Below are 24,705 nucleotides of genomic sequence, written 5' to 3' on the forward strand. Positions count from 1 at the left end.
GTAAAAACTGTAGTTTTATTTTTATTGACTGACCTCTGAAACACATCATAAAAACATCAACCAGCACAATCGTTCAGCCCTGTCCTCTGTGTGACAGCACAACAACTGTAAACAATGTCACATCTCACATTTACAATATTAAGTCAGGGGTCGGGGCACCTCAGCAACAGGAAGCCCTGTACAAAGTATTTAATACATGAAAAGCTACATAAACAAGAGGGTTGAGGCTAAAATGACAATTTAATAGTTTAAAAAATAAAAATCACTGGACAACATTCAAACACTTTTTATTATTGGACAGTGTCCAAGTAATATTGCACGGCATCGAAACTCCAAGCCAGCTTTCTTTATAAACAGTGTTTAACTACAGCCTAAACTAAGTTTTTAAACAGACCCTCTTTTACTTTTGGTTTCTGCAATTCACCATTCCATTCTAATTAGGGGATTTTTTTTTCTTAAATCAAACCACAGATATGTATGCAGAACGTGCCTAAATGTTCCAGGTTCTCTGGCATCATACTGACCAAGACGATAAGGCTGGGTGAATTCCTCTCAAAATGACAACTGAACCACATGCTAAATAGGTGGTATATCAAACACGGTAAATATCACTGGAAGGCTAAAGGCAGGCACTGTGTAAACACCTGTTTGTTCTTCAAAATTCACAACCGTTTGAACAGAAGGCATCATTAAACTGTTAATATCACACCAAATCAAGGTCTAGAAATTAAAAAAAAAAAAAACTGGCATAATATATGTTATACTCCACATTGGCTGGCTATGGAAGATTAGAAAAAAATTAAATCCCCAAAAACCAACAGATAAAATCCATTATATTATCACAGGCATGCTTGCAATACGAAGCAAGTAACAGGCATTCCAGCATCCTCAAGCGTTACGTCGGGGAAGAGGCCACAGATTTGGTAATAGTCAACAGAAAAACTGCACTTCCTACTTCTCTTTACTGTCCAGAATTTAAAACAAGCATCTTAACAGCGGAAGAAAAAAAAAAAAAACTGTACAAGAGTCCATCATCAACAGCAGACTAAGAGTTAAGTCAGTAGTTCAGAGGATACACCACAAGCTGGTTCAAGATGTGATGCTTTTTTTCACTCCGTGAGTCAATGAGCAATGCCTTAATTCGTGTAGTAGTTAAATCCATTTTCTGTGTATCCATTTTGTTCATCGTTGCTGACTCCGTTGCTCACCTCTGTGGAACAAAATGTAAGATGAAAAAAATACAAATATTTAGTTTAACGTCCATGACGTTTGCAAGACCTCCACTTTGACGATGCAAAATCATGAACCGAGGATCTTCACTTGAGAAACACTGCTCCAAACCTGGCTACTTAGCTTTTTTAATGAGGCATTGTAGGTGTGCTTCTTTTTCTACCTTATAAGAAATGTTTTTTCCTTAAAATCTTGGCAAATTAATTCAGTCGGTATTACACGTATCCTTTACAGATAGTATGAACCCATAATGTATTGCAACAAGCACAAAATGTTTCACTCAAAATAACATTTATTCACTTTTTTAGTCAAGGTATACATTGCTCTAGTTTACATGACCTTGCCGTTGCTAGTGCCATACTGAGGAGCTACAGGAAATCCATGATGGAAAATATACAACCCGAATTCCGGAAATGTTGGGACGTTTTTTTAAATGTGAATAAAATGAAAACTAAAAGACTTTCAAATCACGAGCCAATATTTTATTTACAATAGAACATAGATAACATAACAAATGTTTCAACTGAGAAATTTTATAATTTTATCCACTAAATGAGCTCATTTCAAAGTTGATGCCTGCTACAGGTCTCAAAATAATTGGGATGGGGGCATGTTTACCATGGTGTAGCATCTCCTCTTCTTTTCAAAACAGTTTGAAGACGTCTGGGCATCGAGGTTATTCCAACGAGGTGATCTCCAACAAGATGTCAAATTTGGACTCGTCTGACCATAGAACACTTTTCCACTTTGAAACAGTCCATTTTAAATGACTCTTGGCCCACAGGACACGATGGTGCTTCTGGACCATGTTCACATATGGCTTCCTTTTTGCATGATAGAGCTTTAGTTGGCATCTGCAGATGGCACGGCGGATTGTGTTTACCTACAGTGGTTTCTGGGAGTATTTCTGGGCCCATTTAGTAATGTCATTGACACAATCATGCCGATGAGTGATGCAGTGTCGTCTGAGGGCCGAAGACCACAGGCATCCAGTAAAGGGCTTCGGCCTTGTCCCTTACGCACAGAGATTTCTCCAGTTTCTCTGAATCTTTTGATGATGTTATGCACTGTAGATGATGAGATTTTCAAAGCCTTTGCAATTTGACGTTTGAATATTGTTTTGAAATGAGCTCATTTAGTGGATAAAAGTGTAAAATTTCTCAGTTTAAACATTTGTTATGTTATCTATGTTCTATTGTGAATAAAATATTGGCTCATGTGATTTGAAAGTCCCAACATTTCCAGAATTCGGGTTGTAGGTTATTATTACTTTTATTCAACAAAATAAAACAGTTGCGATTTCTAATGGTTCATGTGAGATTCAACATAATAATAAGCTTTCTTAAAAGGTATAGCTGCCTATGTAGTTTGCAGACTTGGAACAGAGCTGCAGGTGAAAAAGCAAACTGTAGATCTTCTTTTTGAATTCCACACATCTGAATGATCATCACCCTCATACTCACCATACGCAGGCCACAGTTACCCTGGCCAGTGATGCTACAGCCCTGCATGAGCTATCATTCAAGCTGTGGGATGTCAGCAGAGTATGGATTGATGGATGGATGAATGGATGCAGGAAGAGACAGGACGGTGGCAGGCAGTGGGAGACAGTAGGGAGAGGGGAGGGAATGAGATGGAATGGGATGAAGGGATGCGATGACATACAGTAGTGGAAGACTCAAACCCAGGAGGTGGACAGCTACTGTGGCTGACCTTGAGACAGGGCAAAAAAAACACACACACACAGAGGCATGCAAACACTGTTGGGACACATGCACACTCAATGCTAATCCAAAAATACAATGCATGCAACGTGTACAGACATTAACCCTGTAAAGACTGACATATATATATATTATATATATATATATTCAATTCAATTCTATATATATATATATATATATATGCCTTGCACATTCAAATTACAAATAGCCACTCTTATATTAAAAATAAGGTTATATATAAGACTACTTACATATAAAGTGACAAAGTGACAACTGATAATTATATGCATTTTATCTCCCAATAATATGTCTAAATAAGATAATATTTAAATGCTAAATTTTTTTTATTATTATCAAAGTTCTGTAGTTTTTATTATTGGGGGCAAAACATATGCAATACAATACTATGATGACAGAGATGTATAAATTAGCATTCCTCAAAAGCCTGATGTATTTGATACTCACAAGTATGGATAATAATGTAAACCTAAGTTGCTTCAGTCCAGTAAGTGTTCATCTTGAAATATTACAAACAATTTGAAAGTCATTTTTACGTTTACTTTTGATTTGACAGCTAAAAGACTCATGTACCACAACCTGAAGGGGGATGTTTTTAGAAATACGCTAAAAGGCTTTTTACTGAAAATAATATAAACTATTAAAATAAATGTTTATATCAGAAGACAGAAGGCCTATAGTAGATTGTGTACAGTTTTTCAGCAAGGTTTTGATCATTTTGATAATTTGTGACCCTGGACCACAAAACCAGTCACAAGTCGCACCGGTATATTTGTAGCAATATCTAACAATACATAGTATGGGTCAAAATTATTGATTTTTCTTTTATGCCAAAAATCATTAGGATATTACGTAAAGATTGTGTTCCATGAAGATATTTTGTAAATTTCCTATCGTAAATATATAAAAATGTATTTTTGTGAGTGGATATGCATTGCTAAGGACTTCATTAGGACAACTTTAAAGGCGATTTTCTCAATATTTTGATTTTTTGGCACCCTCAGATTCCAGATTTTTATAAATCTCGGCCAAATATTGTCCTATCCTAACAAACCAAACATCAATGGAAAGCTTATTTATTCAGCTTTCAGATTATGTATAAATCTCAATTTCAAAAAATTGACCCTTATGACTGGTTTTGTGGTCCAGGTTCACATTTAGAGGCCTTATCAAATAATAGTAGCCTTTATAGGGTAAATGGCAAAATAAAAGGGAAAGGGATCTTGTGTCGCTCTGAAGGAGATTGTTTTGGGATAATGACTGTTGGCTGTACCTTACTCCACACATTACACAGCTACTTATCAAATAAATACTTGGACATTATCTTGCTATCTATAATATTGTATATTAGCTTAAAGCTATACTTCAATACTACAATTCTTATTTACTGTGTTGAGGGTAATGCATTACAAGTAGCACGAGTTGTGTAATCAGATTACTTTTTTCAAGTAACTACTAAAGTAATGCATTACTTTTAAATTTACAACAAAATATCGGAGTTACCTTTTTAAATAAATAGCGCAAGTTTTTTTCCATTTATCGACTGAGGCCTTCTCATGTATATGTTAAAAAACTCTACTGTACAGACATAAATTTGCATTTCCTTTAGCCTGAGGCGTATTCATTTCACTTTTGGTGTGAAAGGGCACAATACTGTAACGGATTACTTTTAAAAGTAACTTTTCCCAACACAGTTTATTTATATATTTTTAATCTGCAATTCAATTAACTTTATCTATGGACCAGTTAACTAACATATTTAACAACAATGTAACTTCATCAGTATTAAGTCCTGTCTCATTCTCTTCCTGTTCGGCAGTCCTCTGGCAACGTTATAGTTTTCTTGCTGTAACTTGGGACAAATCATATGTTTCTAGCCATTTATCAAATGTTTTACTCACTATATATTATAATGAATACTGAATTTCTTCATTTTGTGTCACAAGATGGCGCTAATTAGTGGTATGAAGAGTGAAACATTGTGGAGTAACAAATGAGACGTAAATATAGCAGCAGTATTTTGCTATGGACAATGGTGAAATACATAGTTTAGCAGTCATTATACAAATATTTGATTGACCAATCAGAATCAAGTACTTCAGAGTGACACGTAATAAGCTCTTTCTCACACACACAGTATGAGAAATGCCAACAGGAGGTGGTTTGGTGGCTCTTACCAGAGAAGATGAGCTTCTCCTTCATGATGTTGACATCTCTGCTGGATCTCCTGACAGCTGCGCTCAGCATGATCTGCTCTGGGTTGTAGCTACGCATCCCACTCATTCTCCACCTGTGATCACGTGCACACACACACAAACACACACATACACAAAGCGACCTTAGTTACCATATCCAAACAGAGAACTGCTGATTCCTTTTTGTTGTTAACAATCAAATTAACTCCTGAATTTCACAGTGATTTATTAATGTAATTGGTAGACTCTAAGATATACAGTATATTGTATTTACATTACCATTCAAAAGTTTGGGGTCAGCAAAAATGAATACTTTTATTCAGCTATGATGCATTGAATTGATCTAAAGTAACAGTAAAGCCATTGATAATGTTATAAAGATTTGTATTTCAAAGAATCCTGAAAAAAAAAAAAAAAATGATCATGGTTCCCACAAAAATATTTAGTTGTTGTTTTCAACATTGATAATAATAAAAAATGCTTCTTGAGCACCAAATCTGCATATCAGAATGATTTCTGAAGGATCATGTGACACTAAAGACGAGTAATGATGCTAAAAATGTAGCTTTGCCATCACAGGAATAAATTATATTTTTCTTATTCCTTACCGACCCCCAAAATATTTGAACGTAAGTGTATGAATTTACTCAACTCTTAAGACTTAGATTTACGTATGAACCGAAACAAGTCTGTTAATCTACAGTTACAGTGACCGTCTGCTCAAATTACCCAAAATACAATTTTGCTCAAATTTCCCCGCTGATAATATTTGACACCTGTCAAAACTGACATTCTGGAGTGTTGTTGGCTCAAAACAAGACCGTCTGCTTTAAACCACATGACTGGTAAGAAAGCACTCAAGTCAAGCCTATAGATAACCTTAGTGTATATATATATATATATATATATATATATATATATATATATATATACACACTTCTGTGCAACAGTAGAAAATGGCTCTCTTACAGAAACAAAAGCAGCTAAATGTTACTGTCAGTCAACTGTGATTGTTGCTCATTCTGCACTCATCCACTAGGGGGTGACCGAGCCTCATAGCAAAATCCTAAAGTATTCTTCCTGTTAGTGAACCTTCATCCAAGTGATTCCACATAATAAACCTGAATTAAATATTAATTATATGTTAAGTGATAAGCAGTGATATTAAAGTGTAATCATGTGGGTTGTGGTTTAGTGAGAAGAGTTAGTAACAGCATTGACAAAATACAGGTAAAACGAAAGATACAGGCAGATAGATTGAAACAGGGTTATATAGAAAAAGAAGGGCAAGAAGGGAGATATACACTGGCAGCATGGGCCAACAGTGCTGACCCAATTACCTGATTATGTGATAGCTGAGAGATGCCAGAATGCAGCAGAGAAGAGGAGCATGCACATCAGGCAGAGAGCAAGAAGAAGAGGAGGAGAGGTGGAAGAAAGGGTACAAGAGCAAAAGAAAGGGAGAGAATCAAGAGGTCAGTTCAGAAAAGCAGATGCAAATGTCACTATGGCAAGCGCAGCAAACGTAGAGGATCCAGAGCCCCACAAATCTTTGAGTTCTCATTTCACACATTAACGAGATTTGATCTCGAACATTAAACATTATAATGAAAGATAACTGGTGAGTATGCAAAATATCCAATACAACATCAATGCAAACACATTTTCTTCTTATCCTTCTTCCTTCTCTCTAATCATGGTTTAGGATACATTAATATTTTGTTTTGTAAAGGTTGAAAAATTTGTATTCTAGGAATAGGAAGCTGCATTTGATTACATCTGGTGAAACAATCGAAGCAAAGTGATGTACTAGAATTTACAATCTAGATGTTTTAAGTGTGACTTTAAACAACCTTTAGCTTTCATTACTACAACATTCAAAGTCATATTTTCTTTTAGACCAAAACTCTACTGTGGGTGAATTTAAGCAGTAAAAAAAAAAAAAAGAAGCAAGTTCATACAGAACATAAATTTGAACTAAATATTTTTATATAGGATACTCTAACTCTCTATAAACATTAATATTTTTTTATTTGTTAATATTTTATTGCTTACAATGTAGATGAGTTTGAAAGGAGTTCTTAAGAGATGAATATTTATTATTTCATTAAATTACATTTATAAGTATATGTACTGGAAAGTTGGAAAAAAAAGAAGAACTATAGTAGTGTTACTGTTAATTAAAACTAAATCTAAAACTTTTTTTAAAAAATGTTTCGTTAGTTGGAATAAAGTGAAATAAAATAAAATAAAATAAAATATAAACATCTGATAAATAAAACCTAAATAAAAAATGAGAAATATTGCCTTGACAACTAACTAAAAATAAGTTTAAGTTGAAGTACTAAAAGATAAAAACAAACACACACACACATACATATACATATATATATATATATATATATATATATATACATATATATATATATATATATATATATATATATATATATATATATATATTGTATTATATAAATAAATAAACATACGCATACATATACATATCACAATTATTACAATTTCAACAAACTGAAAATTCAATATATTAATAAAAGCCAATTCAATATATTAATAAATACTTTAACAGTATATATAATTCCTATAATCTACAGCATACCATGTCAAAAAATGGCCACTTACTTCTGGAATATAAATATTCCCAGAACTACAGCAAAGGAAATGAGATCAGTGGAGATCCATATCAAGCAGTACTCATCTGGAGTCTGGAAAGACACAAATGCTAATGAGGCACACACACCACTAGATGGTGCAAGAGAATTGATAGAGATCATTCTTTCTTAAAGGGTTAGTTCACCCAAAAATGAAAATTTTGTCATTAATTATTCACCCTCATGTCGTTCCACACACGTAAGACCTTCGTTCATCTTCGGAGCACAAATTAAGATATTTTTGATAAAATAATTTTAATTTTCGATAAAAAATAATTAACAATTTTTAATGCCCAGAAAGCTAAAAAACAGTTCATGTGACTACAGTGGTTCAATCTTAGTATTATAAAGCGATGAGAATACTTTTTGTGCGCCCAAAAAAAAAAAAAAAAAAACGACCTTATTCAACAATATGTAGTGATGGGCGATTTCAAAACACTGCTTCATGAAGCTTCGAAGCTTTATGAATCTTTTGTTTTGAATCAGTTGTTCGGAGCGCGTATCAAACTGCCAAAGCCACGTGAACTATTGAAATTTCGAAACACTTATGATGTAACAAAGACTCGTTTACTGAAATCATGTGACTTTGGCGCTCTGAACCACTGATTCGAAACAAAAGATTTGTAAAGCTTCAAAGCAGTGTTTTGAAATCAGCCATCACTATATATTGTTGAAAAGTCATTATTTTGTTTTTTTGGTGCACAAAAAAGTATTCTCGTCGCTTCATAACATTAAGGTTGAACCACTGTAGTCACATGTTTTAAACATGTCTTTAGTAGCTTTCTGGGCATCTGAAAGTGTTAATTATCTTGCTGGCAATGGAGGCCACAATGGAGCCATCGGATTTTATCAAAAATATCTTAATTTGTGTTCAGAAGATGAACGAAGGTCTTAAGGGTGTAGAATGACTTGAGGGTGAGTAAATAATGACAGAATTTTAATTTTTGGGTGAAATAACCCTTTAAGAAACATATAAAACTTGCTCCTGTATATATTATAGTATATTGCATGGGATAATATTATCAATATATATTTAATACAAAATATGTCATTAACTCCCTTATAATATTTGTCATTTTAGTGTAATATTCTAGTAAAAAAAAGCAAAATTAATTTAATGAAGCAGTATGCATTTATTTTGAATAAAGGCCAGAGCATTAGATGTTAACCAATTATATTTCTTAGCCATCGCCTAATGAAGAATCTACAAGCAGATGAGGGTTTGTACCATGAGCCAGAGCGGATAGTGCACCTTCCTCAGCACCTGCGGGGCTTCAGAGGAGACGGATGGCACCCCACTGCACCACAGCAGAGAATACAGCCACGGCTCGTTCACCGTATACAGAGTCAGACTGATGTTGTTCTCATTATACAGCCTATTCAAATAAACACAGAGATATAGGACTAGCTTTTAGCTTTTTTGTCAAACTTTTATTTCCGCTGTGTTTGTTTGTTGATGCTATGGCTTTTTATGTTGAATTAAGATGTGAGCCACAAGCTTACAAACTAAATTGTGGCCTGGAATAGCAACATTGGCTATAATATAGCATGAGTTTGGCTGAACAACTGCAGGTTTTTGCATTTTCATTACATTACACTTGTGCGGCAGAAATTGCAGCTCCCAAACTGTCCCTTATCGTGTAATGTGGATGTTGTAAGTGAGAGCAGGTGTTTGTAAGTAGGGCAGAGGCGTACCGGATGTCCTGCACAGAGGCCTGGTTGTAGCGCAGCAGGACCCTGCTGATGCCTTTATGATGGAGTGTGTCGAGGGGCAGCTTCTGTACAGAGGTCTGCTGTAACCCCGGAGCAACCTGCCTCACCATTTCCCTGTTACTGTCCACTGTCCACATCACCTACACAAACGTACACAAAAAAACAGTTAAATGGGGAAGAGAATACAAACTATGTAATAATCATACTTTTAGATATTAACCCTGTGAAGCCTGACATATGAAATAATAGTCAGACAAATCTTATTTTAAATGAAAAAAGTTTGCTTGTGTTTTTTTGTTTTGTTTTTTGAGTATCATATTTAACCCAAAAAGGGCAAGACCATAAAGAGACCTCAGAAAATTAATTTATTGCTATTTTCCATCTTATTAGGAAACAAATAATACAATTTCATAATTTTTTTTAAAAACATGACTTTTATTTTTGATTTTAATGTTTGTATCTCCCAGGATACGTTGCACCTTTTGGGGGTATAAATTCACTGAAAAAAGAATGCTTGTTTGGCAATGCATGTTACAACATTTTAGCCACATTTTTAAAACATTTATTCTCTAATAACTTAAAGTAAACATTGTTTGTAAAATTTTGTTAAACAATAAGTATAATGCCTATTTATAAATGTATTTGCCTACTGTATCATATTTAATACGCAAATTTCTAAGGCCTATAAAATATCAACACGACCAAAACTGCTGAAAAACCTGTTGTACACAATCTATTTCATGCCTTCTGCCCTCTGATTGATAGTTCATACTTTTTATTTTTATTATATAAGTCTTTTTTGCTGTGAAATATTTAATGGTTTTTATAAATTAAATGTAAGATGAACATTTACTGGACTGAAGCAACTTGGGTTTACTTGATTATTCAAACATCATTTTTTACCTTTAAAAAAATGTAAAAATCTTTTTACATTTTTTAATGAAAAAAAAAAACCCACCTCAATTTTATTCAGAAGCACAAACTTAGCAAAAATATACAATTTGGTGCAGTTGCTAATGTTTTTAGGCCAAAATGTTTGAATTTCTGATAGCTTGTAATGTAAATCAATATCTTTACAACAGTATAGCAGACTACATACAAAAAATGCATATAAATATCAGTTGTCCCTCTATATTTCCCAGTAAAATGTCTTAGTAAAACGATATTTAAATGCTTAGTTTTATGATCAAAGCTATGTAGATTTTATTGTGTGGGGCAAAACATATAATGCAATGCAATGCAATACATTAAAGATTGAGAGATGTACACAAATGTTTCTCAAAAGCCTGATGTATCATATTTGATACATTTTAAGATGGTTTTAAAAAAAAAAGTATGTATGGATAATCATCTTGAATCATCAGTGTTCATCTGAAAATATTACTAACAATATAAAACTTATTATTGTGTGTACTTTACAAAAATCAGCACAGATTTCAAAGCAAAAAGACACATGCACCACAACCTGAAGGTGGACATTTTTACAATTATACTAAAAGGCTTTTTACTTGCTGTAAAGAATTATAAACTATCAATCAGATGACAAAGGGCATGTAGTAGATTGTGTACAACAGGTTTTTCAGCAATGTTTTGATCATGCTGATAATTTAGAGGCCTTGGAAATTTGCTTATCAAATATGATATAGTAAGGCTTTTTAAAGTTACAACCATAATGTAATTAATTTTACTCACAGCTAGGGGGCGTGTCTATACAACCATATAAAACAGGAACAAACGTATCCCAAAGGCATCTATTTCAACCCCAGGCCAAGGACAAATGAGATTTCCAGTAGCATATCAAACGCGAGTATCACTCCCTCAAGACTAACCTGCCGTTGTGGTATTCCTGACCTCAGAACAGTGTCCAGGGTGAGGTTGACCCAGTCGTGGTGGTGGGGGTGATTGGGCGGCGGTCTGCGCAGAGTGAATATGGCTGAGCTCTTGGATTTAGCCGCTAGTTTCAGCATCTGCTCCAGGCTGCACACTGTCTGGTTCCCCACTGACCAGCGCTCGGATGTTGACATGTACTGCACAGTCCAGAAAGGATCATCCTGCGTTCAGTGAAATCAGTTAGTCAAGTTATATGCAGATATGCATGCTTATACATTCGAAATGTAAAAGATTAAAACTTTCAAGTAAGAAGAAAACAAGGAAATTTAGTCTAAATTATGAAGCTATGACAACATGCTTAATTTGCTAGATCTTAAAAGGGTACATCACATTAGACAGCATTGAAGTCCACTTACTGTATAACTGGAGTAAAAGCCATAATTTAGTTTTACATAAACCTTAGAGTTAAACAGACCGATTTTGTTACTGTACCTTTAAGATTTCTAGATGCAAATATATCTGTTATAACTGGCTAACTGCTTTGCAGTATAGTTATAATTCATTAGGTTAGGGCTGATTGCACAAAACTAACAGTTGTTAATGTATAAACTTGGGCAGAAATACAATAATGTGCTGACATCATAACTGTGACGTTCTAAATGACCTGTTTTGCAATATAATTTCCATTAATAGTCAAGAGAGAGGCTTTGTGTGAATATTAAAGTACATCTACATAGACTGAACTCTTATTTCAGATAAGCAAGAAAAATTTTTATTGTCCCCATTAAAATTTAAAAACACTCTTCAGTGTTGCCATAAATAAATGCAAATTACTAACACTACTACATCACTAAATTCAGCTGTATTGAAAGTGAAAGTGACAAGTGGACATTGTAGACATAGTTTAGAGCCAAAATGGCCCATACCTTCAGAAACCACTGGCCAGCATTCAGTGAGCTCAGATCAGTCCAGTTGAAGAGTGAAGCATCTTCATACTGTCTCTCCGGGAACACTATCCTCACGTTTGTGGTTCTCCTCAATGTCCGGTCTCTCATGAGGAATGGCACACCATCTAGACTACAGCCAAAGCCAGAGTTACTTGGCAGCGTGTGATTAGACAGCACTTAGATTGCAACTGAGGAAGTGCTTCCATTAGGGCTGAACCTGCCAGCGCTGCTGGGTAATATTCAATGATAAGAGAGTGAATAAAAGTGGTGAGTGGACTTACTGTACGCTGTGACTGGCAGAAGAACATCTGTATGGACTTTTTGCAATAGTGCGGTTGTTGTACAATAGAAGTAGTATTATTGCAAACCATTACTCTTCATTTGGAAGATGCCTTTTTACACAGGACAACCCACAAACTGAGGTTAAATGCCTTGCAGGAGCACAGTGGTGGTAGATTGAACCTTTGACACATCAATTTTAATATGGTTTATGCCAGTGCCACCACCTCTCAATGAAATTAAACCAGATGTTCCCAACCAAAGCAACACGTGGACTGAAACAACCAATCACAAAGCAGTAATGGCTCACAAGACTTAATTTTCAATTGCACTTTTTTGTATAGTGTTTCTTACAATATACAGTATATTGTTGTTTTAAATGACTCAACCGTTTAAAAATTGCAGCTGTATACAATCGTCAGGAGAAAACAGCCTTAAAAACTTCAAACATTTAATATTTCAATGAGGAATTTACATTTTTACTAATAGATTTTAAAGGATTACATAAATTATTTGCTTTTTCTAACTGAAATTATTTTTAAATATTATATTATTTAATACAATTTTGACTTGTACTTCAGTTTAAAGTCCCCCTATAGTTTTTTCCTGTGAAAAATATTTCTTCATGCCTTAAAATAGCTTGAATGTAACTCTACACCCTTGCCTCATTTAGTATACACGGATCAATGAATATGCAAATTAGCCCCGCCTCCACTCGCTCACACCAGCTCAGAGATCCACTTGGTCAACTTACTGAGGTAAACGCTGCACAATGGTATCGCTCTTTATAACATTGGACACATAACGATAATTAATATAATTAGCCTTTCGCTTGACTATGTTATCAAACAGCTAATAATGTGCTGCAAATGTTTAACAAACCATGTTCCCGTTCGCCATGTCAGAGTCAGAGAGCTGCCATCTAACAATCAGGATCCTTACAAACGCTTTAACAACTCAGAAGGTCGATGGAGAAAGACATATAGTTCATAATAACATAGTAATACACATCATACACCCGCCATATTGCTAAATCTACACAATTTTCATATCAACAGAAAAATAAACCAGGATAACCAGGCTTCTCTCAAGACTCCCCTGCTAGTTTGCTGTTAATGATACGCTAAAGCCCGCCGGCACATTGATGTGATTGATTACAAGGTAGTTTGTTACATCACAGACACCAGCGATTTCAAACTGCGGGTTTGAGACTTTTTTCACTGCAGTTTTAAGGAAAAAAAAAACTCAGCAATGGTGCTGACATATGAATTTGCACATGGTTTGTCTTAAAGCATATTAAAAACACCACACAGACATATAAACAACATTAAAAACTTGATTTTCACCACAGGGGGTCTTTAAAATAATAATTAAAAAATTGCAGTGTTTTTAAAAATGAGGTCAAAATTATTTTTGGGGTAATCAACATTATGCCAGAGATTCTGTCCATAGAGCTTCACTATTAGAGATATTTTAATCTAAAAGCTTGAGTGATGACTCAAAGATAAATTACAACACAACTGATGGACAATTTCTGCTCCATTATCTAAAGATGTGTGTTAAGCAGGCAGAGTAGATTATAGCTTAAAGGGGCTTCTTTATAAAGTCTTCCTGTCTGTCCAGGGTTCAATTACTATGCACTCTCTGGGTTAAGAGACGACACGACTCATGCCAACCTCTCATTATAGCAGTCTCGCACTGCCACACAAGGATTCACACTTTGAAACGCACATTGTGACCTTGTGCCTTTAGAGACAAACACACACAGTTCTGTATAATCTATTGATTGAACTGTACCAAGAGGAGGAGAACCAGACAGAATGAATGTATGAATACCTGATGGTCACATCCGCCTCCAACCCACTAACATTTCTCTGCAGAGCTCGGTTGAAGGATAGGAGAGTGTTCTCTGGAGCGAGCTGAACAAGAGGAAGTAGAAAAAGAAAAGAAATTAAAAATTAAGAAGTGAAAATTACACAAAGAATAAAGTATTGCATACTTTAACCCTATGGAAGCAGGAATGGAAAGATCATTGTTAAACCAAAATGTGAGACTCTTCTCAGCCCGGAGCTAAGTGATAGCTAAACCTCTTCCTTGTTGTGGATATAAATCAATAACTCATCTCATAGAAGTTCACTGAGTGCTTGAGGGCCAGACAGATGCACAATCTACGGCTCCTCTGTGGTTCACGCTTATGCAACAGCATGCAAGCAGCAACTTGAGATCATCTGCACACAGCGGGTCTAGATGTACTAGTACACGTGACAAATGCAAAATGAGGGTGAGACGCTTCCTTTGAAGCACAAGAGAATGAGGAGAGGAATATATTAAGTATGGATCAGGATCAGGATCAGTATGTATGTCCCTTTGGAGAGCACTTACGGTTATGACCCTCATGGTGGTCAATACTTCACCTATGATCTCCAACCAGCACCCTCAATGTGTTTGCAACCCAAGTTTGGGTGTTTACAGCTGTAGCCAAGAGTGGAAGAAGACAATTACTGTAAGTTCCTCCAAAGAAAATTGTTCACTAATAGGCTAGTAGAAATGTTACATAACATTTCTACTAGAAAGACACTTATAAGGACGCTGAAATGTTTTTAATTATCTTTCTCATTTATTTTTCTGTAGCCCTATTCAGAAGCGGACCAGTTTTTTCCCAGGAGAAATTAGATAAATTTGTGTTTTCCACAGATGATTTTAATCAAAACCAAATAAACATCTGTCTGTTTTTCACACAAACCCCATAAAATTACTGAGAAAATGAAACACACACACATACTGTCACACGTTTTGAATAATTAGGATTTTTTCATATTTTTGAAAGAAGTATCTTATGCTCACCAAGGCTGTATTTATTTGAAGAAAATACAGCAAAAATAGTAATATTGTGAAATATTATTACAATTTAAAAGAACTGTATTTTTATTTTAATATATATTTAAAAATGTGATGGCAAGGCTGCAGCCATTACTTCTGTCACATAATCCTTCAGAAATCATTCTAAAATGCTGATTAAGTGCTTAATTAGTGAAAATTATCAATGTTAATATTATTATCAATATTGAAAACAGTTTTGCTGCTTTATATTTTTGTGAAAACCATGATACATTTTTCAGGATTCTTTGCTGAATATAAAGTTCAAATAAACAGCATTTATATATATTTATATTATACATTTAATATCTATTTATATCTGTTTATAATATATATTTTATATAATATATGTTTTGTGACGTACACATCTAGACGACAAAAAAAATAATAATAATAATAATTCCAATTCCAGCTGAATCAGTATCATGGATGTCCTATATTCATACCTTCAGGTAGTTCATAAAACTAATCCTGTCCAAATACTGTATTGGACTACAAATGTACAATATTCTGTGCCACTATACAACAGAAATAACATGCACACATATCAAAAGCATATTTGCCATTTCAGAGCACAATACACCAATGATACACACGAGTGTATTGAAAACCCTTCATAACCACCAAACCTTGAACGCCTACACAGAGATTCTCAGTGCTCTTACCAGAGTTATATTTAGCTACGACAAGCCAGGGAAAAGAAATATGAGAAAGATAAATGGAGAGAGAGAAAGAAAAAGAGAGGGAAAAATTGTGAGGGATGGAAAGACAGGAAAGAGATACAGGCATAGAGAGAGAGAAAGGACTAAACTGCCTCCAGCAATCCTTGATGTAGCCTAAACTTGATGTAGCATCTAGGGAAGACAGGAAGTGCACAGCACAATGTTGACAATTTGGCAGCTCACCATTGGAGCTCCTTGATGGCCGATGATGGCTGGTGCTGCTTTGAGACTCCCACGCTCCATAATGCAGGGTGAGGTGATTGACAGCGGAATGAAGTAGAGTGTGAGGAGAACACTCAGGTAGATGAGGAGAACCATCAACTGGAACCCTAGAAAACCAACAACTTAGTTATCTGAAATTATAACTATGGTACAGTTTCAAAAAAGTTTTTGTAAAGCATAAAATGTCTATAAAATAGCTTTTTTAATCAATTTAAACTATGACCACATGTGTTATGTCATCTTTTTTGCAGTAGCTAAGAAGAAACGCCTAAATTTTAGCTCAGAACAAGAAGATGTGAATGCTTAGCCAACACATTTAAAGTATGCGGTTTTATTGTTCATGATGTGCTTTCTAACATTAGTGCTAGTGTAAGTAAATGCATGTTGACAGTTGAGAAGTGCTGATTCCGCATGATTTTCTTTAATTTGTTACTCAGCCATGACAGCAGCTGTCCTGAAGAAGAAAACTAAGTGTAGAAGTTGAGGCTAAAATGTGCAATAGCTTCCCTTGCAGCAATGCTGAATATATAACGTTTTTGCGTTATAAATTGCATTCTGACACATTTCTGAGCACATGATGTGTGGAATCGAGCTTGCATAGCTATTTTAATTTACATGCTTGTGTAAAGTATTTTTCAGGGAGAGAGAAGTTTTCTAAATCTTACAAATTGAGATTTGAAATTACACTACCATATAAAAGTTTGGGGTCTTCCATTTTATAATAATTTTTATTTAGCAAGGACACATTAAATTGATTAAATGTGACCGTAAATTAATACAAAATATTTCTATTTCAAATAATAGCTATTCTTTTCAACTTTCTATCTATTCGTCGGTTTCTAAATTAATATTAATAAGAAATGTTTCCTTGAGTACTAAATCAGCATATTAGAATGATTTCTGAAGGGTCATGTGACAAGACTGGAGTAATGATGCTGAAAATTCAGCTTTGCCTTCACAAAAATAAATAACAGTTTAAAATATATCCAATAGAATAATGTTATTTCAAATTGTAATAATACTGACAATATTACAGTTTTAATGTATTTTTGATCCAATCAATGCAGCCTTGATGAGCATGACAGATCCCAAACTTTTGAACTCAATAGGCTCAGTGTACTGTATGTCCCTGAGGAATGAAGAAATTTAGTTCTGATTAACTAAATGAGATAAACGAGTTAAATCTGTGCTTAGTTGAATCAGATGAGCTTGGGTAAACAGAAATGAGGAATCAATAGCAGTATATTAATTTCCCCACTAATGTTGTAACATGAAACATCAGCGCACAGAGCTAGTGGAGATAGTAATGTGTCTGTGTGATGACAGGAATGTATCGATAGGGATGGAGAATTTCTGTGTGTTTCGCTTTAATAATTAACATCTGGTTAATAATGATGCCTAACTAGAAGAGTCTGATCTTTGTGCAAGGTGGATTCGGCTTACTGGTTTTCTCTGCTCGCGCCACTTGTCCAGCCACCAGCCAGGCCAAAGCGGTAGCTGCAGCTAAAGCACCGATGTGCAGGAAGGGACCAGTAGCCTGAACAAAAGTGGAGACATTCATTTGTTCTAAATACACAAACATAGATAGAATAAGAGAAATGTCTAGAAAATGAAGGAACCTTAAAGTGTCTGTATAAAAATTATTTTACAGAGATCGCACACAAAAGACAAACTTCTAGCCTAAAGCACACACTACTGTTCAAAAGTTTGGGGTCAATAAGGTTTCTTATTCTCACCAAGGCTGCATTTATTTGATCAAAATTACAGCAAAAACAGTAATATTGTGAAATATTATTACAATTTATAATAACTGTTTCTGTTTTAATATATTTTAAACTGTAATTTATTTCTTGTGATGGCAAAGCTGAATTTTCAGCATCATTACTCCAGTCTTCGGTGTCACATGATCCTACAGAAATCATTTTAATATGCTGATTTGGTACTCAAGGAAATTTCTTATTATTATTAGGGCTGTCAAGCAATTAAAATTTTCAATCTAATTAATTACATGATGTGGCGATTAATTCATCTAATTAATCGCAATTTAATCGCACATCAATTTTGGCTGGGAAATTACCCCCAAATGATAATTTGAAGTCATTATTGTGTAAAGCATCAAATAGACATTACACAAAGTAGCTTCAGAAAGATATTTTATTCGATTCATTTTTATTCATTATTCATTATTTTATTCAAACATTGTTTACACATGAACTTTTGGTTTTTTTTTAGTAAATGATGACTGAATTTTCATTTTTGGGTGAACAATACCTTTAATTTTTTTTAAATTAATATGGAAATATGCTGTAACTATAGGTCTGGGGAGGGCAATTTACGCTAAATATGTTAAATTTTAATGCATTATTTTTTACCGCAATTAATTAATCTAATTAACGTGTTACATCGACAGCCCTAATTATTATCAATGTTGAAAACAGTTGTGCTGCTTAATATTTTTGTGAAAACTGATACTTTCTTCAGGATTTTTCAATGTATTAGAAAGCTCAAAAGAACAGCATTTATTTGAATGATAAATCTTTTGTAACACTACAAATGTATTTACTATCACTTTTGATTAATTTAATGCATCTTTGCTAAATATGTGTTAATTTCTTTCTCTCCACAAAAAAAAAGAAAGAAAAAAAAATTGTACTGACCCCAAACTTTTGAATGGTAGTCTAACTAGAAAAACATAAAATAGAAACTTCATTGCTTTTCAGGACTGTGGGAACCCTGGAGATAAGACATCTAAAAGTACACACCTGAAGAGAAATCCAAACTACATCCCATTCCTCTCCCCACATCTGAGTGACGGATATCACGCCAATTATTGTAGAGAGCAAAGCGACTGTCACACCAATCTAGTGAGAAAAACACAGATCAGTTTATTCAGTGAAAACTCATTTTACACAATTCTACTTCATTTAATCAAACTATGTTCATAAACAAACGGGAAATACAACTTTACTCTCCCAATGTGGCCAGAAAGCCTCGGGGCATAACAAGGTGTTTGTGACACTGTGTCAAGGTTAATTTGGTTTGTCTCACACAAACGGACTAGGTTTTCTATTTCTGTTCTGGGAAAAACATTTCAGAGGTTGACGGGTACCTTGTGGAGCCAGTGAAGATTTAACTGCTGCCCAACAGCTACATGACACAGGGCTAAAATCTGGACCAAAAAAAGACATATATTAACAAAAAACTGGGTGACAGCAACTGTTCAGATAAGGTGTTAACTGGGGTATGGAGCTAAAATAATGCTGAATGGTGATGTACACACACGTGTGAGAGAGAAAGCATTAGTGGTTTTGGAGAGGTTTTGGTTATAAACCCATAGTGCTACAGAGCAGTTACAACTCACCATTAAAAATGCTATATAGGTGAAGCCAGCTGCCGTGGTGGCCAATATGGGAATGGTTCCATCGCTCCATTCCCCTGAACGGTTATATAAAAACCTGTGGGAGCACAATACCAGAAAAATATTAGCAGTTGATTATTCAGCATTGAAATTCCTGGGTCTTATGTCCTCCATAATGTTCAGACTGCTTTAAGGCCCAACCAAATAACCAAGCCCCTGAAAAACAAACAGAAGCTACTAATCTTTTGACAGGCTCCACGTTTCTCTTGCTCGCTCTCATGAGAGCTTTGGATTATATAAGTATACTTTTACCAAAGAAGTGGATGAGAGAGGCATCTGTTTTACAAAAAGCATCATCTGCCTAGTGCGTATCTTTGAAACAAAGGGAGATAAAACATATGAGACCATGGGGCACAGTATCAGGGTCAGTATTAGCTTTCTTCAACATCTAGGCACAACAGCTATGATCAGAATTGAATACAGGCTTACGTTTACTCAATGCTGTGTAGTATATCCTGCATATCCTGAAAAAGTGCACATTATTCCACAATATGTTTCAAACTGTAGTATGCTGTAGACATCTTCACATACATTTCTAATTCAGAGTTTGAATTAAATAAAAGTTTACATCTTTGAAAAACAAATTAAATTAAATAAATAAATAAAAAATAAATAAATAAAGCTCTGTATGCTTTCGAATTGCTCTTGAGGAACTGAAATGGTGTGGACACACCTTTAAACGAATGTTAAATGAATGGCAAACGTTACAAAAAAAATCAAGTAAAATATTATGTTTTCCAGAAAAATCTTAAGCAGCACAACTGATTTCAACATTGATAATATAAGAAATGTTTCTTGAGTATTAGAATGATTTCTGAAGGAATGAAGACTGGAGTAACGGCTGCTAAAAATTCAGCTTTGCCATCACAGGAATAAATGACTTTAAAATATAATACAGCTGTCTTAAATTGTAATAATAATATTTCCACAATATTACTGTTTTTACTGTATCTTTGATCCAATAAATGTAGCCTTGGTGAACATGAAAGACTTCTTTCAAAAACATTAAAAATAGAAGTAAGTTTATCTGAGCTTTTAATCAGAATGGAAAGTGGGTGGGCATGTCATACATCACCCTTCAGCACGGACTGGCTAAACTGCAGCTTGGTGGGCGGAGCCATATCTAGGGTTTGCTAGATGCATCCCCTGCCTAATCACGGATTCTCCATGCACAGTCCCTTGCGGCATTAACTGGAGGTCGTTGTGAATCAACCCGTTTTGTCCTCTACAGTAACATCAAGGACTCATGTACCTCCCATGAGACTGTGTCGGGGGAGGTGGAGGCCAAATAAAGGGAGGAGAGAAGTGACAGTGAAAAGAAAAAAGAAAACAGAAGATGAAAGAATTAAAAAAAAAGGAGATCAGGAGGATCATGAGAAAATGACCTTGAGGGAAAAAGCAAACAATGGCTTTTACAACCTCAACCAGTTTCACAGAGTATGTGGTTCCTGGAAACTGGAAGATTATGTAGTATTGTTTCGTCACGCCTCGATTATCGTAATGCTTTATATCTTTCTTGGTTGATTTGGTATGCCTATAGCTTGTTCAAAATGCAGTGGCCAGGTTACTAATGAATACAGGAAGGAGAGACCATATGACTCCTGTTTTGGCCACCTGTCAAGCAGCAAGTAGAATTCAAGGTGTTGACGTATGTTTTTAAAGCTCTTCACAGTTTGGCCCCAGTTTATAATTCAGAGCTTATCAATACTTGCTGCTCCTCTAAATCTCTTGCTGCTTTTGGGTATATTCCAACATGAGGGTGATCGAGCTTTTGCTGCTGCTGCTCCCTCACTTGTTTTCTATAGCTAATACTGTACAATAGCAATATATGTGGCTGTAGTTTACATCTGTGTCTTCTGTTTGTTTTTATCATGTTATTTGTTTGCATATAGTATTTAATTGTATCTTTCTTTCTCTTTTATCGTTCAGCAACACCATGACTGAATGTAAATGAGTTTTTGTGTGTTAATATTATACAGCATCCAGCATTATGCAGATATACTACACTATGTTCCAAACTATTATGCATTGCTGTTTTTGTTCATTTTTTCCTAAGAAGTCTATATAATTGGCAGTCAATAGGATTTGTCATTCCTCAACAATTATATTGTAATCTGGATTTTATGAAACAAAATTACCAATGATGACAATGGCATCTTTTTGCAAAATGGAATCTTTTTTGCAAATTATTATGCAAAACAGCATTTCAAAACACTTAATAGTTTCTAAAGGATTGAAAACAGAAATCTTTCATCATTTTTTTGCATTAGGAGGTTATTTTTCCCAAATCAAAGCTATTTCAATCAAAAAACGTCTCTACACATGAAGTTACATATTAACATAGAGCCCTTCTTTGATATCACCTTAACAACTCTCTCATCCATTGAACTTGTAAGTCTATGTATAGTTTCTGCCTGTATTTCCTTTAAGGATGCCAGAATTGCCTTCCAGAGCTGCTGTTTAGAGGTAAACTGCCGTCCACCCTCATAGAGCTTCCTTTTAAGGATGCTCCACAGGTTCTCAATAGGGTTGAGGTCAGGGGATGAATGTGGCCACACCATGATTTTTTCTCCCTTTATGCCCATAGCAGCCAAGGCCTCACTGGTATTTTTTGCAGCATGGGATGGTGCATTGTCCTGCATGAAAATGATTTTACTCCAGAAGGCACAGTTCTTCTTTTTATACCATGGCAGGAAATAGGCAGTTAGGAACCCCACATATTTTGCTGATGTCATTTTGACACCTTCAGGCACCTTAAAGGGGCCTACCAACTCACTTCCTATGCTTCCAGCCCAAAACATCACTCCACCACCTCCTTGCTGACATTGCATCCTTGTTGGGACATGGTGGCCATCCACCAACCATCCAGAACTCCATCCATATGGACCATCCAGTGGAGCACAGCATTTATCAGTGAATAAAACAGTTTGAAAATTAGTCTTCATATATTACTGAGCCCACTGCAATTTGCCTTACAGAAATCTTCCTTAATACGCCTTTATCTGAACGAAAACCTTCTGTGTTCTGAATCACACACAAATCTTTTCACAGTACGATGATCTCTCTTAATTTTTCGTGAAATATCCAGTTTTCATACCTTTTGCACGATACTGCACTATTTCACGCTTTCAATCTGCAGAAAGATCTTTCTTTTTCCCTTCATATTGCATTAAACCTGTGACTTGCTTAATAATGTTGACCAACCTCCTTGAATTGTTTCACTTTAATTTGGCTCACCTGGCAAACTAATTACCAAAACTGTCTGTGATTGATGTCAGTGATGTAAACTGACAGGAGAAGCAGCACAATTTAAAATTTTAATTGAAAAAATCAAAATCAAATGTTTGTTTAATTGAAATTGTATTTGCATAATAATTTGGAACACAGTGGATATTATATATCATGTAATATAATTAATTTTATATATAAATAAATATTTTTATATATATATATATATATATATATATATATTTATTATGCAATATACAAATCTTATATTACTATATATGCATAATTTATTTCTGTATTTTATATAACTGCATTTGGTACACAACACTGCACTTGGTCCTATATCCCATAATGCACTCTGCTCGACTTGCCCTTCCAATTAATGTTGGACAAATTACCTGGAAAAACAGCAACCTCGATTCCCTGCATATGATTCTTGACTCAACGTTTAATTGGTATGACAAAAGCTAACAGATTTTTACACAAACGTGCATTAAAAATACAAAATAACCACATTTATTTAAGATGATAATTAGCTGAATTAAATATGTAACCTGTATGCAATGCAATGTAGCATACTACTCTAATTCACTGCCTACATACTGTTTTAAAAAGTAGTACAAGCAGCATACAGTATATACTGTATAGTACGTGCAATCAGCGATTCCATTCTGAATACTAGCCAGAAACAGTCCAGCCTATCTATTAAAATTGTAATCTGTTCCATCAGAGCCTTTTCCATTAACTCTGGATTACTTTAAGCATAGGATTATACCAAATTTGTTTTGGGAAAGCTCATAAGTTTCTTAGATGTATCTCTGCAGAGAAACAGAGATTGTGGGAATGTTGATGAAAGTGTATGATTTTATAAGGCCTACTCACCAGTTAAACTCGCTGTAGTCATTGTGGGCCTCCCACCAGAAGTAAAACCACACCAGTAACAAGAAGAAAGTGCAGAAGAGAATGAGGGACCACAAACACTCCCACTGGAACAGAAAAACACGGAAAAATCTGAGATTAAAACAAATCTGTTCCATAATATGTGTCTATCAACATCAGTATTATTAAACAGGTTGGTGTCAGCATGCAACAATACAGTCACTGTGAGAAACTGACAAAAGATAATCTCGAGACCTAGATGGAGAACAACTTGTATTTCAAAATACTGTCAACACTGTTTAAAAATTGAGTGAAATTTAATATGGAGTTCTCAAAATGCCTCAGTCAGGACATGACTGCATATTCATATGAAACTCAATTAATCTGAATAGAGCTGCTTCAATAGTGAGATCTGCCTTCATCACAGATTCATTAGTGAAACATTAGTTCTGCTCTCGGCAGGGTACAACATAGGGCCGTCCTGTTGCCTGAATTCAGATTTCACTTTCTCAACTAAGACATTAAGAGACTAAGACATAATAATTTAACAAATTATGCTTTCTCACTTAATGGTATTCTCAACAATGTCTATTTAATAACTGGAAGTGACTTGTTAAACATCCCATACTGATTTTACTTTATTAGATTAAATATAGACTGAAATGAAAATATCACTGATTTAGTGAGCTCTTTTAGTATCATGTTACCCTAGTAGCTACAGCAGCCACACTGGTATTTGTTTGTCTCCATATAA

General features: G+C 34.8%; 1 protein-coding gene across 4 annotated transcripts in view; it reads right to left on the reverse strand.

Moving 5' to 3' along the window:
* Window positions 1-5: 5 nt before the first annotated feature.
* Window positions 6-24,705, reverse strand: part of gdpd5b (glycerophosphodiester phosphodiesterase domain containing 5b) — a 56,471-nt gene continuing 31,771 nt past the window's right edge. Inside the window, exons 3-18 of one of the 4 annotated variants that reach the window (XR_007925017.1) lie at window positions 23,955-24,058; window positions 19,788-19,881; window positions 19,536-19,595; window positions 19,189-19,287; window positions 17,870-17,963; window positions 16,388-16,533; window positions 14,442-14,524; window positions 12,306-12,456; window positions 11,379-11,600; window positions 9,532-9,689; window positions 9,065-9,212; window positions 7,808-7,890; window positions 6,508-6,522; window positions 5,150-5,262; window positions 2,694-2,943; window positions 6-1,210 (exon numbers count right to left, since the gene is read on the reverse strand). Coding sequence is in view for 2 of the 4 variants with exons in the window: in XM_051861194.1 (XP_051717154.1) it covers window positions 1,137-1,210; window positions 5,150-5,262; window positions 6,508-6,522; window positions 7,808-7,890; window positions 9,065-9,212; window positions 9,532-9,689; window positions 11,379-11,600; window positions 12,306-12,456; window positions 14,442-14,524; window positions 16,388-16,533; window positions 17,870-17,963; window positions 19,189-19,287; window positions 19,536-19,595; window positions 19,788-19,881; window positions 23,955-24,058 (1,644 nt within the window). In the remaining 2 variants the exon portion in view is untranslated. The remainder of the gene's footprint in view (window positions 1,211-2,693; window positions 2,944-5,149; window positions 5,263-6,507; window positions 6,523-7,807; window positions 7,891-9,064; window positions 9,213-9,531; window positions 9,690-11,378; window positions 11,601-12,305; window positions 12,457-14,441; window positions 14,525-16,387; window positions 16,534-17,869; window positions 17,964-19,188; window positions 19,288-19,535; window positions 19,596-19,787; window positions 19,882-23,954; window positions 24,059-24,705) is intronic. The other 3 variants (XR_007925018.1, XM_051861194.1, XM_051861195.1) reach the window with 3 other exon arrangements.

Source organism: Ctenopharyngodon idella, chromosome 15, assembly GCF_019924925.1.
Source record: "Ctenopharyngodon idella isolate HZGC_01 chromosome 15, HZGC01, whole genome shotgun sequence".
NCBI lineage: Eukaryota > Metazoa > Chordata > Actinopteri > Cypriniformes > Xenocyprididae > Ctenopharyngodon > Ctenopharyngodon idella.